The following is a 17,941-nucleotide window of genomic DNA, read 5'->3' as shown; positions in this document are numbered from 1 at the left end:
TACTGTGAACATTTTGTGAAAATCTCCAAAGTGAATGATGAGAAATAAAAAAAATGGTTTTAAAAACCTGGACATATATTTGGTAATGAAATGGAGAAAAAATGTTTAGTACGATTTGTTAGGGTGACATATGAACTAAACATCTTTTAGTAAGATTAACTTAAAGATTAAATTGTCTAAAATTCAGATCTGTATAGTGGTGGTGGTGTAGAATGTAAGATGAGAAATACAATATCTAGTCCAAGTTTTATAATAAGAATCCTTGAATGTCCGATGATAAATAGATTCAAACTGCGCCTAACAATGGGACATTCTCTCCTGTATATGTCACTGCTCGGAGAATCTGCTGACGATGGAATTTGCCAAGTATGGCTGGCCATTACTGGAGCTTATTCTCACAAATGTCCTCATAAGTGCCAGATAAAACAAAGGATTCAGAGCAGAACGGATAGAGTGTGTTTTCCTGGATAAATGTTTTCTGATTAATGAGGCTCATTGCAATTGAAAAAAAAAACTTTTTCATTTCTATTCATTGTTTCCATACCGAGTCACTTTATTTGTGGCACTATAATGATTTCTGATGATGCTAGCAAGAAAAAAAACCCTGTTGTCCTTTTTCATTTGTTTCTAAACAAAGCTTAACAGGAATCAGGCATTTATTAATAAATGATTAATAAATTTAAGAATAAATGAGGGACAATGCAAAGGATGAAATGACATGCCAAGGAAAAGTAGGACAGTGTGACAGATCTCCTCACCTCTTAAAGTACCTGGTATCAGGAGACGAATGCTTCTCCTTTCTGCTGACTGCAGGAATGACAGTAATGATCCCTATCTATCAAATGTGCAATGGTGGGAATGGGAAATTGTCAGAGTGGTTTGTGTATGCGTGTGGGTATGAGGGAAGGCTATGTATTAGATTGCATTAATGGCTTTCATACCTCCTTAAGGTATGAAACCTCATACTGCGAACACATGTCAGTACTTCAACTTGATGCATTAGAAGCTTCTTCTTCGAAAGCACTCGCTTCAAAATATAGTGGATGTGGAGCCTGGCCTTTACTGTACATTATACACAATGAATATTTTGCAATCTGAACTTTAACACAAAATGCTAGTTGTATATAAATATGATAAATGATATCAACTCTGCTTTCTTTACCAAGTTCTACACAAGGAAAAGGCAAGGCAATGTATTTTATTTATGTGAGCTCATAGTGTTGAAAAACTAATTATGGTCAGATGAGTATGTGCAGAACTTTAGAAAATATATATTCCTATTATTTTAATTGGTAGGCATAGTCAAAACCGGGATATGATCATCCATATAATTAAAGTGATGTGCTTATTGTTAACAGCTGCAACTTGCAGGTATCTTGATTGCTGATTGGCTGAAGGTAAGTAGTGGGGTGTATAAGAGATTCCTATTGAGTTTCTTGTCTTAAGCTATCAAGTGAGGGGATTGTAACAGAGGTTGCTGGTTACTTAGTTTGGTGGGGCCTTCTTTAACAATGGGTTCTAGAGACTGCTTAAGGTGAGCTCTAAATTGACTGAAATTAAGTTTTGTTTTTTTGTTTTTTGGTCTGAAGCTTATTGAACCTGTAAATTGCTCTACCAAATGGTTGACTTGCTTTTTTTCAGAATTCTTTTTGCATTGTTTCCTGCTTGTGTAACCTGTTTGGGGAATTATGAAGGTAGGCCTAGCACACTTCTGATATTTATCTGAAACATTGAAGTCTCATGCTGTTTGTGTACTTTTTATTTGTTTCAACAGGGAGCATGCCAACTGCTAATGTACAAAGAGTTTCAACTCGTACTTTCCCAGTGATTGTCCCTGAGGGGAAACAAATGGGAAGTTGGACTAACCCTGCCTACCATTCCGTTCACCTGCCCCACCATCAAGGTCCCCATGGAAGTTACAGTTATCATAAAGGGAGATCAGTAGCAAGCACAAATATAAAATCTGATTTAAAAGATTGTCAGACTCCAGCTAAAAGTGACAATCAAGAAAATATGATTAACTTTAAGCCTTCTGCTTCTGTTCCAAAACATGACTTGTCAGGTTTTGGACAACACTCTGTTCAATATGGGTCTCGTGCAGCTACTGATGCTTTCAAAAATGTCCAGACTAGTGGCCGACTTGCTTCTACTTCATATCAGGGTGGGTCCACCTTAATGAGAACCCTAAAAGTACCTGAACCTAATCCCTTAAAACCCTCTAGAGGTGAATCTAGTTCTACTAGAACATCTGGATCTAGTAGAATCTTTGTAGTGAATGCTCCTAAAAGTGCATTTGGCAATGAGTTCAACTCTGAAGTTACTAGAGACCCAAATCATGGATTCACTTCTAGCTCAAGTCAGTTGTCCCATCAGCATAGTTCATCTAAGGGGAGCCAAAGTACTAACCAAGTCCAGACAGCCAGTAGCAGTTATGGCCCATTGCTGAAGGGAACACCTGTGTATTCAAGTACAAAACCAAGAAAACCCTCTAGTAGTGGAATTGAGTACAGTGAGGTCAAGTCTTCAATTGTTAGCTCGGGGCCAGTCTTTGTAGTTCAAGGTGGAGAAAGTGCTCAAGGTCATGGGGCCTATAGTGGGCGTCTAGATTCTGTTCCCAGTCATGTTGACCCCTATCAGACCAGTCAGACCTCTAGAGATTTGACTGCCAGTAGTCGGGGCAAGTCATGGAATGAACCTTTTCTCTATTCAATGAGTGGTACTCAATACAGTCCCGGTCCTGAGCTAAGAAAACATTCCAAAAATGACTGTAGAGACAATGTTGATAAATCTTCAATTGCCAGCTCTGGTGAGGTTCTTCTCAGTGCCCCAGAAAGAGCTCATAGAAACAAGTTAATACCTCACGATGAAGCTACTCTCCCCAAATTCCAGAAGACCTACAATTTCCATGGTCGGCTTCATCAAAACTATAAGCCCTTGTATTCCTCTCAAAGTCAGGCTCAACATGATGTGGCAAAGTCCTCAATTGCCAGTTCTGGAGCTATCAGGATAATGCAGGATCCTACAAACGTTCAAAGTAGACCAGAATCCAATGAACCCAAAGTTCATCCTAGCTCTTCCTTCTCTTCTGTGAAGGGGACCTCGTACAAGCCAAATTCTAGGTCCTCAAAACCTTCCAGAAGTGAATTAGGATTCAGTGCCACTAACCCCAATATTGCTGGAGTTAGTAAGATCAATACAGTCCGTGTTAGGCTTAATAAACCACCCACAAGCAGCTTTGGTAATTTTCAGAACCAACAGGCTTCTGGTGGCGTTAGCAGTGGTGTTTTCCAAAGTTCCTTCCCTCCATGTTCCCTGGGCCAGAAGCCAGGTAAAAATGTACATACGCCTATTGGATCTTCAGCTCGTCGATATCATGGTTCCAAAGGAGTCCAGAGCCAATTCACTGTATCTCAAGGAAATACAGATTACACTAGGCATATAACTGCCTTTCCAAATGAGTTTGGCCAAGGTTCCATCCGAAGGATTTTTCCTACACTTTCCAGCAACTACAGACAAGGTTTGCTCAAGTGCACCGCAATCATAATCTCATTGCATGTTTGAAATACGATTTTCAGTCAGAAAATAACATTGTTCCTTCTGCCACAGCTGAACAAAACCAGCCTCAAGTTAACAGGCTGGATTCCACAGCTCCTAAATGTGAGGTGACCCAAAATAGCCCTGCAGGTCTTGGTCAACAGGGCCTAGTCAAATTCCAGGATGTGAACCTCTCCATCTAGAAGCAGTTCTTTACGTCTGCCATAAAGTGAGTACAATTGCTTATGTCTGTCTGTTTTGGCGTTTACCAGGAAATGATCTGCATTCTGCAAGCAATACTGTAGTCCAAAAGTGTGATGGTTTTTACAGCATCCCAGCAATCTGTCTTTGCTTTATGTAGTGGGCAGTCTCATAATTCAGGATGTTTGTGGCTTTGTTCAGAATATGATTGTAGTTTACTTCATACATGCAGTATACTATATGACCTTATTTTTAAAAAATATATATATCAATTTTTAAAGTTGCATAACTATATAATGCGATTAACATTTCAAACAGCTGAATACTATATTTTCCCAACTTTACAGATGGATGTCACAATTTAGTCCAGTTGTAATTGAAATTTCACACCTCAATACCACAGCAATATTGATAAAATATACAGTATTCCACATGGCATACTAAAATACTTTACTTTTTGGCAGCTGTAGTAGGTCAATGGGGTATTCGTGTAGCCTACAGAAAATCTGTGTAGAAAATGCGTACAGAACCTAGTAGCCTATACCTTTTTTCATGGCCTACAGCATTGAAGCCAGTGAACTTTTATTTTATTTTTTTAAATCTAGCACAGTATTTTACAAATGTTAATGTTTTTTTTCATATTCTTGCAGCCTTGATTAGGTGTGTTAAGGAGGCTGTCAGTCATCAGGCTTTGGTCTCTGCAAGGACTATAGGATGCTCTGACTGATCCAGTGCGTTGCTGTTCAGTGATCACAGAAACTGTCGACACCGGAAACTGTCTTGGCAATTTATGACTCTTGATTCACCACCTTTTCGAAGACTGTACATTTCATATTAATAAACTTTAAACCCACAAAATCCGTTTAATGCTTTCCAAATGTTATGTAAATCTGACATTTGACTTAATAAATGAAAAGGCATGTTTGGAGTTGAATACTTAGCATATGTCTGTCAGAGAATAAGACAGGCTACTTGTATTAGGGGAGAGCGGGGCACAACGTAATGCTTTTTTACTTTCTCAGTTTGTATAAATCTACTTAGGGTTTAGAGTGAGTATTTTTCCCACATGTCTAGTACAATTATGTGGTTTGGTTTTATTAATAGTGTATTTTTTTTTTCTTGACTTACCCAGAAAGAATGGAAGTGAAATGTCAACATGCACCATTGTTGGGGTACATTGTAACATCTGAGGGGCACATTGTAACATATGACAGCCTAAAATGTTATCTGATCTAATCAAAAAATATACAAGTCAACAAAAATATTTTCTTAATACAATTATAAAAAAATTCATATAAATAATGGCATTTAATTAAAAATAAATGAATTTTTGAGTTTGACAAACACACCGGAAAATGCAGCATAGTTCAAAACAATTTCTGAACATTGACTGTCTTTATTTACATGTTATTTTCATGTTTTCTCAGTATAATTCATAAGTATAGAATATAATAGCATATTTCTAATAGGGGCACATTGTAACGCAGTGTTACAACATGACCCAACTGCACAACTGGTTTAAACTCTGCTAGTGTCTTCTGCTAGTTAGCAAAGCAGTAAAGAACTATATCAACTGTTAAACAACAGATTGGAGATTAAAATAGTATCAGATTTGTCTAATTTTAAATAAACACAAAAAATAGAGATGAAAAATTAACTTAAGAAATGTACTTTTGCTATGGTTAAATAAATGTTCAGTGATATCTTGAAAAGATTTCTGAATTTTGGTGAATTTTTTTCTCTATTTAGTGCTGATACGGCAACTAGTAAATACACAAAGTTTCGTCATGCTGGCTTGTGTGGAAGTATTTAAAACAAGTGTGTTATAGGCTAGCCCCGCGTTACGTTGTGCCCCGCGCTCCACTACAATGAATGGAAGAAATTGCTCGTTATTTGTCCTTGCTGTTTAATGACAGCACAACCACAGCTGCTGTTGGAAGCTCTAGATGCCTCAGAAATGCAAATAAAGAGTTTGGTGTGGTGAAATTGGCTGCAGATAGGCCTGTAGCTATATATTCCCAAATTAAAAACCAGTCCTACTTCGGAAGGAGACAAAGTTAACCCACTCCGCTGTAGAGGAGCATTGACGCCATCTGTTGGTTGAAAAAAAGCTCAGCGCTGCGTTCACTTACCTCATCATAACATGTAGATTAACTATCGAATTAAAAATATATCGAAGGTTAAAACTTTGTTTTATTCAAATATACGTGTACACTTGGTTGCAAACGTGATCTGATTTACAGTCAATGAAACAATGGGTTAGACTTTTCAAATGACGTCACTGGTGTCCATGTCCTGATGTACCTGTAGAATCAGGTAGCCTGCGAGATCTGCCTGTGTGTTTATAGAAGCAGGTACGACGAGCATTCCGGTCAAATCATTCTCCTTCACTTTTTGGTCTTTTTAATACAGTTTGAGGGCGACTGAATGAGCACCGACGCTATACTTGTGGAGTAATAGTGAAATCTAAGTCGAGTAACCTTTTTGAGCTCTCCGGACTTCCGGAAGAATCTCGTCAGACTTCGACATTTCCCCCATATGGTGTGAGTAAAATAAAGTTTTTATAGTTAATATTACTAATTAAGATGTTCTGTCGTTGAAGTGTTTTAACAGTAGCATAGTTATTTCCTAAAAACTTCGTATCATTTGCCTGAATTTTTAAAGATAAATGCGGGATGTTTGTTTGGTGACAGTTTGAACTTTGTATCTTTTCGGAATTTGTAAATAATCAATAGAGGCCTAGATATTAATATTAAAGTGCATGGATGTAATTTACTCTGCATCACAAAGATTCAATTGTCCAATCTGCTGTGATCTAAATCTGTATTACATTTAAGTTGGAAATAATTATGTTTTCAATATTTACTTAGTCTAAGACTGTTTTTAAATGTTTAATTGTTCCAGAAGTGAAAAAAAATCTGTAGTCTACAGTAAACTTGCATGTTTTTAAAATATATATATTTTTTTACTTTATATTGTAAGTTTTTTCACTTTCATAAGGCTTTAGGTGACACTAAGAACATTTAGATTCTATGTGTTGGTGTTGAGGTGAACGTTTTACTTTCACTATCTTATTAACAATGACAACAACAGTCTAGAAAACAAACACAAAACAGCTTTAAAACTGGTTGGTTTACATTCCTAAAGGAAATTTGGGGCAGTATGCTGCAGTTTTGGTACTGAGACTTACTGAAAGTGTAAGCTAAAACCTTCTTCCCCTCTTTTTCTTTAACAGACTCTGAGCCCAGAGTCCAGCATCAGGTAACTGCAAAAAGCAGCCACCAGAGGACGGTCTGGGCCGAGTGTTGTCCCTATGGAGAGCACCCCGTCCTGGACCAGTGGTCCCATTGATGAAGGGCCATACCGAGAACGATCTGTCGACCCCGTGGAGGTTGAGATCCAGCACTTTGGAGTGAGGCACAAAGTCAACAAGGATGCTAATGGCAATACGACTGGGCCGGAGACAGTAAGTTTTCTCCCTGCCAAAGAAGAGCCCGTTTCAGGGACATGTATGTGCGGACCTTGTGTGTCCGTGGGTAGCTGCAGGAAGCTTTTTTGTAGTGTGTTGACTTGTGGATTGTACCGCGTATGTCGGCGCTTGCCTTGTCTCATTTCTAAGGAAAGCTCAGCTGCTAACCCGCAGGTGGAGAACCTGGCAAGTCCTCCACAGGTTGAGAATGGCTTCTACCCTGACGTCTGTATTGGTGGTGTCAAGGTGGACACATCCGTCATTGAAGAAGATGAGGAGTGTGTGTCGTTTTCCAATTCTAAATTAGAGATGGACAGTCCGACAGGCATTTCAGGCTACTTCAGTAGCTTACGGGAAGATGACTTTATCAATGGCAACGAGACAGAAGATGTGGACACACTCATCACCCAGAAGCTTATGGAGGTCTTCTCTGAGTTTGAGATCAACGAGCTGGCCAAGTGCACCACGGACTCCATGTTCCTGCGGCGTTCCCGGGAGATCAGTCAGCTGATCTCGGATATCGTGCAGGAACACAACATGGAGGAGAAGGAGGCCGAGTGCAGGCTTGTGCGAGAGATTGTTCGCATCAGTACGCGCAAGAGTAAGAAGAAGCCGCAAATTCGTCCGCAGGAGCTGCAGCGGGACAGCGGCAATGACACCTGGAACAGCAAAAAGAACAGCCAAAAGAGCAGCTTCAATTCCATGAGTGATGGAAGTGAGTGGCAACAACATTTCTCTTTCTTTTGCTCAATGTCTAGTCCTGAACTTTGTGCAATATACACCTTCTCATTCTCAGTGACCTCTTGCAAATTTTAAAGTCACAATGAATTATAAATGATTTATCCATGCACATCATTATTAATTTTTTTATTGTTAATGTCCCCTCGTAATCTTTAATAAAAATAATAATGATCTCTTCTCTGATGATTTGTTTACTGATGCGAGAACGGGACAACATGTCACTCACATGAGATCACTGCAATAGCAAACCACAACGATCCAATCAATTCCAGATGGACAAATTCTAGTCCCTCCCTTCATTTTTTCATGTCCGAGAAGCTGTTTCACTCAGATATACATCACAATAGGGAAGAAAAGATTATTGCAACTTTCGTTTCATGTCGACTTAAGTAAATAAACCATTTTATTCTCTCTTTAGAGTTGCAGATTTCCATGGAGAGGTCTGATGACATAGAAGCCAGGAAGTTACGCAACAACAGTAACCAGTGTGAGTAGTGAATTTGATTTTATGAACTGTTTACACAGACTTTTCTCAACACAAAAACCTGATTACGGCAATGCGAAAATATCTCTAGAATGCATTTCACCCCAAAATCAGTTTTAAAGACAGCATAAATCCCCATTATGTATAAAAGCAATTTAAGTATTGATATTAAAATAATACAGTACTGTTCAAAAGTTGTTGTTGCTTTGGCTTTTTTTAACATATTAATACGTTTATTTGCAAGGATGCATTACATTAATAAAAAGTGACAGTGAAGACACTTATAATGTTACAAAAGCTTTTCTATTTCCAAGAATCCTAGTGGAAAATATATCACTGTTTTCACAAAAATATTAAGCAGCACAACTGTTTTCAACATTGATAATAATAGGAAATGTTTCTTGAGCAGCAAATCAGCATATTAGAATGATTTTGGAAGGATCATGTGACACTGAAGACTGGAGTAATGATGGCCACCACAGGAATACATTTCATTGTAAAATATATTCACATAGAAAACCGTTATTTTAAATTTTAATGATATTTCACAAAATTACTGTTTTTATTATCAAATAAATGCATCCTTGTTGAGCATGAACAACTTAAATTAAAAACATTAAAAAAAATCTTACCAACCCCAAACTTTTGACCGGTGGTGAACATTACAATGTTAATAATATATTATTGTTTTATTTTCACATTACAGTAATGTGAATATTTTATTAACAGTAGTGAAAATTTCAATGAAATATCATTAAAATAATGCTGCAATGTGAAAAATCTTTCTTTCTTTCTTTCTTTCTTTCTTTCTTTCTTTCTTTTGATTTTGGGGGGCAATCTGACCTGGTCTTTCATGAGATTCTCCCACAATTTGTTTAGCATAAAACTAAGCAAAGACCTTGGCTTAAAGGGTTAGTTCACCCAAAAATGAAAATTAAGTCATTAATTACTCACCCCCATGCTGTACCAACCCCGTAAGACCTTCGTTCATCTTCGGAACACAAATGAAGATATTTTTGATTAAATCTGAGAGGTGGATCACTGCTACATAGGCTGCCAGAGGGAATGAAACTTGACGGCCCAGAAAGTCATTAAAGAAAATGTTTAAATATTCCATGTGCCTACAGTGGCTCAACTATAAGTTTATCAAGCGACGAGACTACTTTTTTCCCGAAAAAAAAAACATAATAACGACTTTATTCGACTATTCCTTTTCTTCCTTGTGGGCCTGAGACGAGAGTTCAAGAGATTTCCACGACGCATGCGCGAGAACTGAGAAGAGGACGTTCTTCTTCTAATACTTCTTGTTCAGTTCTCGCGCATGCGTCGTGGAAATCTCTTGAACTCTCGTCTCAGGCCCACAAGGAATGAAAAGGAATAGTCGAATAAAGTCGTTATTATGTTTTTTTTTTCGGGAAAAAAGTAGTCTCGTCGCTTGATAGACTTATAGTTGAGCCACTGTAGGCACATGGAATATTTAAACATGTTCTTTAATGACTTTCTGGGCCGTCAAGTTTCATTCCCTCTGGCAGCCTATGTAGCAGTGATCCACCTCTCAGATTTAATCAAAAATATCTTCATTTGTGTTCCGAAGATGAACGAAGGTCTTACGGGGTTGGTACAGCATGGGGGTGAGTAATTAATGACTTAATTTTCATTTTTGGGTGAACTAACCCTTTAACCTCATGCTAATTTAGTTTGCTAGCAGCTCAAGCCGGTTCTGTGTGTTAGTGTAGCAGTGCTGTGAGCCTCCCCTGCCTGAATTAAAGGCTGTTGAGCGTCTGCATCAGCTCTGGGAGAAGGAGAGGGGTGTGTGATTAGTAAGTTTGAGGGGTTTGTGATGTAACCAACCACATTGTCACAAACAGTGCTCTTTTGTCTGGAAGCCATCTGATCGGTTCCACTGCTCTGAATTTGAATGTCTCTCTTTTCCTCATCAGGGTTGGTTTACCCCTCCCTCTCACTTTGCTTGTTGTTTTCATGCTCTACATTGTTGGCAAGCAATAGCTGGATTTTTTTGCCTTTATATAAACATTTGTGGGAACATGAAGTTGAGAATATAATAACTTTCAGCATGTCGTTCTAAGATTTATTTCTTCGGAATTTATGTTTTCTGCCGGCAGGGCCATGTCATTGTTTTTCATTTAAATCGTATCATCTTTCCCTGTGTTTCACTTAGCTGTTTTTCTTTTTCTTTCTTTTTTTTCTTTTGCCAGACGCTTATAATCACATAATCACAGTCCCCTTCAAAAAATAAACAGTCTTAAAAAAACAACAACAACAAAACAGCTAATGTGTGTGTGTGTGTGTGTGTGTGTGTGTGTGTGTGTGTGTGTGTGTGTGTGTGTGTGTGTGTGTGTGTGTGTGTGTGTGTGTGTGTGTGTGTGTGTGTGTGTGTGTGTGTGTGTGTTTTTCCCCAATGAAGTGGATGTTTCGGGTTTAGAAAGTTATAGTATTCTTTTTTGGTAGATTGAAAACTTTTATTTTTTAAAAATCAATGAAAATTCTATTTCTCATGATATGACTCCCATATAGAGACTACTGTAGATCAAATTGCATGTTTATTTGCTTTAATTTGAATCTCTCTTTCTTTCTTTCTTTCTTTCTTTCTAAACAGCATTCTCTCCGAGTTTCCAGGAAACTGGTGTGCGGATCACATCGGACACTCCTTTACTACCCAGCAGCATACGGGCGTGAGAGTTCTCCTTCAGATCATACTTTTTTTTTATTTCCAAACATCCTTAAACATTGAATACTTCATCTCTGTGAAGGATATGCCCTCTGGCTTGGAGTCAGTGGATGATTTTAGAAGTATACCCCTGAAAATTGTGATGTCATGGGCAGTTTTATTTTAACATATCTGAAGAGGTAGTTGTATTTATGCTTCTACTTCACATTTTTGTTCTTTGGTCTCTTGTGATGCATGTGTGAAATCTTAATGTTGCTGTCCAGAAAACATAAGCCAACAAATTAATTTGCTTGACTTCTTGAGAATGAAGAATAGAAAACAATCTGACCTCTTTATACCCAACAGATGGGCATACTGTAGCATGATTTTACTCTCCAACTCACCTTTTAAAGAGTTAGTTCATTCAAAAATTGCCTTCTTACATGAAAAGCATTAAAAAGCAATGCCGTTGATGATACACATACAAGAAAAAATGTCCTTTGAAGACTTGTAATATAGGGAACGAGTCATGAGTCCCCAAAGATTGGCCAGAATATTCTTCAAAAATTCACCTTCCTTTCGTGGTGGACTGAAGAAAGGAAGGGTGTGAATCAACATGAGGATGTTTTTTTTTTTTTAGTTTTTATAGTGAACTATTGCTTATTTGTTAAGTTGAGGAATGTATTACTCAGATGTTGGCTCTTCAGTGAAGGTTTGACTGTGTGAAGTTTGTTGTACCAAACAAAATGCTTTGAGCCGGAATGAATGAATGAATGTTGAAGAGTGCTAAATGGACCTGCTTATTTAAATGTACAAAGAAACTATATGCACTTCACTTGCCATATGCGAAGTCTAGGATACCATTTAATTGGTTACTTGTTTAAATTCAATGTATATCTTAATGTGAATGTCACATTTGCAAAAGTTATTTGTCCGGAAAAATCATTCTCTTATGTAAGTGTTGCTTTAGTGATGATAATTTTTTTTAAAAATTGTTGTTGCTTGATAAACATGGATTTTACAAGAAATTGATTTCATAGTTCATTGAATGCTTGTTTTGCTCAAAAACGTGGTAGAAATTGTACGCTAACTAAATTAAAATATTTTGCATTTGCATGTGCCTTCAGTGAAGACAGCTGACATCATGAGAATTGAGTAAATGCACTGTGTTCAACACAGAAATTAGTTGTACTCGCATTCACACCCTACTGTAATGCATGTAAAGTATGCAAATAAATAAAAAAAATCCCTTATGCATGCTGGAAACAGGTCAACATGTGCTGTTACAGTACCAGGACACAATGTCACATTCAGTTTGGAAATGCTTGAGTTAAGCTGCTATAGCACGCTTCGTATACCAAAACCATAAAATCCTCAGAGAATACCAGGAAATTGTAAAGCAGAAAGTGATATTTGCTTAAGGAGAAAGGGCAGAGGAATAGTGCTTCTACAAAAACTTGAAACTGATTCTTTGTATAACATTTGGCATACATTGCATATTCACCGAATCACTTTTTGATTTATTAGACTTTCAGTTTCTGCCTTAAGGTTAAATGGCACTAAAAGTGTCATGTTTTGATATTTTGGAAACACGCTTGCCTGTGATCAATTGGATTAGTATTCATGAACCCTTCAGGCATTTAGTTATATATGGTCAAATGTTTTAAAGGGGTTTACTGCAAGACGACAATACATATTTGAACTATCAGTCAGTGTGACGGAAGAGTTGTTTTAATACGTCATCCACCTTGTTTGATATACCAAAGTGTTTATCTAAGAATTTATCGTAAGATGCAAAGCCAGCTGCGAGATATGCTGTTGTATTATTTGCAAAGGCATTATAATGATATATTTTTCATCACGACTGATTTCATACTAACTATTGTTTATATGTTATTGACATTTGTAGTCAAATTTTCCTTTGTTTTGTGCACTAATCATTGGCCTATAAATCTTACCCATGGAGACCACAGCAGTGTCTATATCACTTTCACGAAAATCCATCCACTTTCTTGACTCTTAACCTTGATCAAGCGGCCCATAAACCACAGCCACATGACCTTAAATAACCCTGTAGTCAGTGTGGGTCACGGATCTGCCTGTATAGACCACAGTCTTGGGTATGTGGTTTTAATTTAACTATGTCTTATGTTAAATGAGCACAAAGTCAATCATTTATAAATTATTGTGTTTGATTATGTCTGTCATTGGCTCAATATCAAATAAGTTCAGGCGTGATTAGTTATAATCTTATTGGCTTGGACATATTTCCTTATAACACCGAGTGTATTTGCCCTGAATACTGTCGCTGCTGTATCAGTTTAACAACAATCCACCCTTGTTTAATGAAGCCTCCTCCAGGGGTTTTTGGAGTCTGGCAGGGGAAAACGGGTGTCATTTGAGTGTTTGTCAAACATATCCAGGATGTTCCTGTGGATGTTTTATGAATCATCTATGGTTTAGCTACCATCGAAACTACTGAACCTTGTCATACCTGATACTGCAGGTTCAATACTGAGACATCATGCTTTTTTTGTGTATTTATACCCATATCTGAGAAAAATGATGTACATGAATAATACAAGAAGTAATGAGCATTTTAATTAGTTGAATTAAGGTGTGTTTGTGCAGTACTATAAGCCTGAAGATATGATTTACGTCTCGTATAAAACAGAGCTCTGCTAACAGCAAACAAACACAACAGGTTTGACAAGCTCTTGTCATGAATGGGGAAAAACAACACTTCCTTCATATTGGTGCTAAATAGAGAGGAGGTGCTGCACGGAGTCATTTTTCACATTTTCCAAAGCCAAAAACCTGTTCACACTAAGGACGATAACGATAAAGATATAGCTCTAAAAATCATTCTAAATATACCACACTACATAAAGTAATGGAGAAATGAGTTAACCGTAATTACGAGATGACAACACGTGACGATCTACTCGGAGCTGTTCATGTCCTCAGATTTGGAATTATGCATTGAGACTGCATCTGAAAGCTTATAGGCGGCTGACTTTTTGACTTGCATAAAGGTACCTGCTGAAACTGATCTACACCACAATAAAGAGAGCTTTGGTCAAGCAAACTAAGCAAATGTTTAATTACTACAATATTAATTTATCAATAGAAATTACATCAAAAGAGGAAAACGTTGGTTAAAAAAGAACATTTACACACAAACTGACCATGAACCACAACTTTCAGGTGCCATGTATATTTTTTAAGCTCAACTGTCACGGAATGGAACGCACAGGATTGTGGGATATTAAAGGCACTGAAGGATACCGTATCAGGATATCAGATGAAGGTATCTCAGGAGACAGGAAGTGGAGCTAACATAGGTTTTGGACGTGCCTTGATGCCTTCCTACCTTGGAATGGTCCTCCGAAGGAAACATTTTTCAGCTTTCTGACGCAGCCTGAAGGTGCGTTAACTCCATGTCATCCGTAATGGTTCTGAACTGAAAAAAGCCTTCACATGCTTGCAGAACTTGTAATTACAATGTGTAATTTTCAACTCTTCCTCTCATTCCAGCCAGATAATCCGACAGTAGCTGCTCGCATCTTGGCCTGCCTGACCGACATTTCTTGCTGGATGAAGGACCACCACCTTCAACTCAACCTTGTGAAGACAGAAAGACAGAGCTGCTTGTGGTCTCAGCCAACCCAACACTTTACTACAACTTCTCCATTCAGCTAGATTCGCCAACCATAACTCCATCAAGGACAGCCAGGAACCTTTGAGTTGTGATTGACAATCAGTTAAGCTTCACAGACCACATTGCTACAACTGCCCGGTCCTGTAGATTTGCCATACAACATTAGGAGGATCAGGCCCTTCATGTCAGAGCATGTTATACAACTCCTTGTTCAAGGTCTTGTTCTATCCAGACTGGACTATTGTAATGCTCTCTTGGCATGCCTTCCAGCATGCACTGTCAAACCTCTGCAACTGATACAGAATGCTGCACATACAATACTCCTCATAAAATTGCACTGGTTGCCAAATGCCATTCGCATCAAATTAAAGGCACTGATGTTTGCCTACAGAACAATCACTGGATCTGCACCCGTATACCTAATGTCATTATTCAGACCTAGGTGCCCTCCAGGAGCTAGCGTTCTGTAAGTGAATGGTGCCTTGTGTCACCATCCTGAAGAGGCACAAAATCACCTGTTCCAAGCTGGTGGAATGACCTGCCTAATTCATCCCGAGCTGCTGAGTCTTTAGCCATTGCGAGGCTGGTGGAGCAAGAGTTAATTAGCATCACCCAAGCGTCATACTGGCTTCGAGCTCCGGGAACGTAAAAGAAGGAGAGATGACTAGCCCTGGACTATTTACGTTATGTTTTGTTTCTGTGTGTTTGTTTGTTTGAATGTTCGCCGGTTCCCGCCTCCTTCTTCCCTGAACACAATCCTTTCTATATTGGTGCCAAAGCCCGGGAGGAAGGAGGGACACGCTGTCGGAGAGCCCTCGCTGCTGATGTGGATTGCAGTGCTGAGGAGGTCGGGCAGCATGAAGGAGCAGTGACCACCTGTGGCTGCTCGAGGCGTTGGTGCTGGAGAGATTGAAGAACAGGTGGAACAGAGAGGTCACTGCCGTGCTCCTGGGTCGAGGTGGGGTGGCTGCCATCCATGAGGGGATGGAGAAGTTGCCGCCGTGTGCCAGGCCTGCTGCCATCCGCCATGATGGGGAGAGGGGCAGGCAGACCAAGGTAACGGGGAGCTCGCTGCCAGGCCGTAGCAGAGGAGCCATCATCGGCCGCCAGGAGGCGAAGGAGTATCGAGCCATTGCTGCTTTTACTTTCGTTTTGTGTTTGTTTATTTATTAAAGTGTGTTTGAACGTTTGCAGGTTTCCGACTCCTTATTCCCTGAACCCTAACCTCTCTACACTAACACTTCCTATTCTATATCTATTGGAAATGTAAAAATAAAAAGGTTGCTACATGTACTGTGCTAAAATAACTGGGACTAGTCACAGCACTTGCATATTGTTGGCCTATTGTTGGCTTGATTGCTTCTGTTGCTCTCCTCATTTTTTAAGTCAGTTTTGGATAAAAGTGTCTGCTAAATTATTACAATTTTAAATGTTATCAATCCATCAGACTTTTGTGGTAAGTTTTGTGCTCTAATCAGAACAAGATATGAACGGAAAAAGAAGAAGAAGTTTTATTTATATAGCGCCTTTCCGTAGTTCAAGGTCGTTTTACATTATACAGTACATTACAATACATTTACACACATTACAGTCGCATAGGATACATACAGTAACATTATACGAAATACATGTTAAATAGATATGTTTTTAACTGAGTCTTGAATGTAGCCACAGATGAGATATTTTGAAGTGTAAGGGATAGTGAATTCCATAATTTTTGAGCATTAACAGTAAATGATCTTCCACCTACAGTAGACAACCGGAAACGAGGGATGGACAATAAACCAAGTTCAGCTGATCTAAGGGACCGTGCAGAGCGGTAAGTGTAAAGTAGATCAGATAAATATGGGGGTGCAAGACCATTTAATGCCTTAAACGTTAGAAGCAATATCTTAAAGTGAATACGTGATGCCACAGGTAGCCAGTGAAGGTCATGAAGAAGAGGAGTAATGTGAGCAGAACGCTTGGTGGAGGTGAGAACTCTTGCTGCTGAGTTTTGAACATACTGTAATCTTGCAATAAGTTTTTTGGGCAGACCAAGATACAAAGCATTGCAATTATCTAGACGTGATGTGATTAGTGCATGAATTAAGGTTTCAGCGTCAGCTAAAGTGAGAGAAGATTGTAGACGAGCAATATTACGAAGATGAAGAAAGAGTTTTTAACAAGAGAAGAAATATGAGAGCCAAAAGATAGAGTTGAGTCAAGGTTGCAAATCAATGACGAAGGCTTAACATGAAATCCATCAATATTAAAGGACTGGTCCATCCCAGAATAGCATACCACCATATTACATGACTATTTTTACTATTTGCAATTTATTTTATTTGTACAAAAAATATATATATATTCATAAACTATACATGATATTTGCACATTTTCTGTATGCACAGAATTCCCTGAAGACAGACTAGATAGGGTAATTGAATGCTCTTAATTAGATCGGCATTCAAACATGCTGGTCATGTGACCAGTATCCTACTGTTTCAAACTCTTTATTGTTGTATGTGCATACCGTTTTTTTTCTCAAATAGTAGGTTCCATCTCAAACACAGCCACATACTGTGCACATGTCAACTTGTGCAATACAGGGGACAACCAATAAGTGTAGACAAATAATAGTTATTAGAATGGATTACAAAATGCAAAAAAAAGTATTTTTTAAACACATTTTAGTTTTTCATGATTTTAAAAGGGCAAAAACAACAGCAACTCTCTTTATATTACGTACTTTGTGGTTTTAATATACATGAAGGTTAATAAAAAAGACACACAAGTGTTAGGCCCTGTCCACACGGAGACGCGTATGGCTGTATACGTAGGCTACACATTTTTTTATCGGATCGGCGTTTCGTCCAGACGGATCCAGCGTTTTGGGAAACTAATCGCTATTTTTTGAAACCGGGTCCCAGGGTGGATAAATCTGAAATTGACACCCTTGCGTTTTCGTGTGTACGGTCAATCCGTATATTTTGTGAAACGATGATGTCATCACCCCACTTGTCGACTAGTCAGACACGCTAAATCAGTAGCCTAACATCAACAACTGCGACTACTTGCTTGAGTTCATGCTTCAGAAGCTACTGAACCTCTTTTATTTCTTTATTTATTATTTAGGCCTACTTTAATGTATTTTTTATTTTATTTCTTTATTTTACTTCTTTATTTATTTATATTTCTTTC

General features: G+C 38.3%; 2 protein-coding genes across 2 annotated transcripts; both read left to right on the top strand.

The window, feature by feature from the left end:
• Positions 1 to 1,436: 1,436 nt before the first annotated feature.
• On the top strand, positions 1,437 to 4,593 carry LOC143708802 (uncharacterized). The gene is made up of 5 exons (XM_077200131.1): positions 1,437 to 1,534; positions 1,642 to 1,694; positions 1,775 to 3,517; positions 3,607 to 3,763; positions 4,386 to 4,593. Exons 1-4 carry the CDS (start codon positions 1,512 to 1,514, stop codon positions 3,735 to 3,737), a joined length of 1,950 nt encoding a protein of 649 aa, XP_077056246.1. The 5' UTR covers positions 1,437 to 1,511; the 3' UTR covers positions 3,738 to 3,763; positions 4,386 to 4,593.
• Positions 4,594 to 5,804: 1,211 nt separating this feature from the next.
• kdf1b (keratinocyte differentiation factor 1b) lies at positions 5,805 to 12,363 on the top strand. Its single transcript, XM_077200138.1, has 4 exons — positions 5,805 to 6,278; positions 6,971 to 7,919; positions 8,364 to 8,432; positions 11,047 to 12,363. The coding sequence occupies exons 2-4, from the start codon at positions 7,049 to 7,051 to the stop codon at positions 11,124 to 11,126; spliced, it is 1,020 nt and encodes a 339-aa protein (XP_077056253.1). The 5' UTR covers positions 5,805 to 6,278; positions 6,971 to 7,048; the 3' UTR covers positions 11,127 to 12,363.
• Positions 12,364 to 17,941: the final 5,578 nt, after the last annotated feature.

This window comes from Siphateles boraxobius, unplaced genomic scaffold, assembly GCF_051911475.1.
Source record: "Siphateles boraxobius isolate OS27281-9 unplaced genomic scaffold, OSU_SipBor_1 43, whole genome shotgun sequence".
Lineage (NCBI taxonomy): Eukaryota > Metazoa > Chordata > Actinopteri > Cypriniformes > Leuciscidae > Siphateles > Siphateles boraxobius.
The sequence above is the reverse complement of the archived record's forward strand: the minus strand, read 5'-3'. Positions and strand labels throughout refer to the sequence as shown.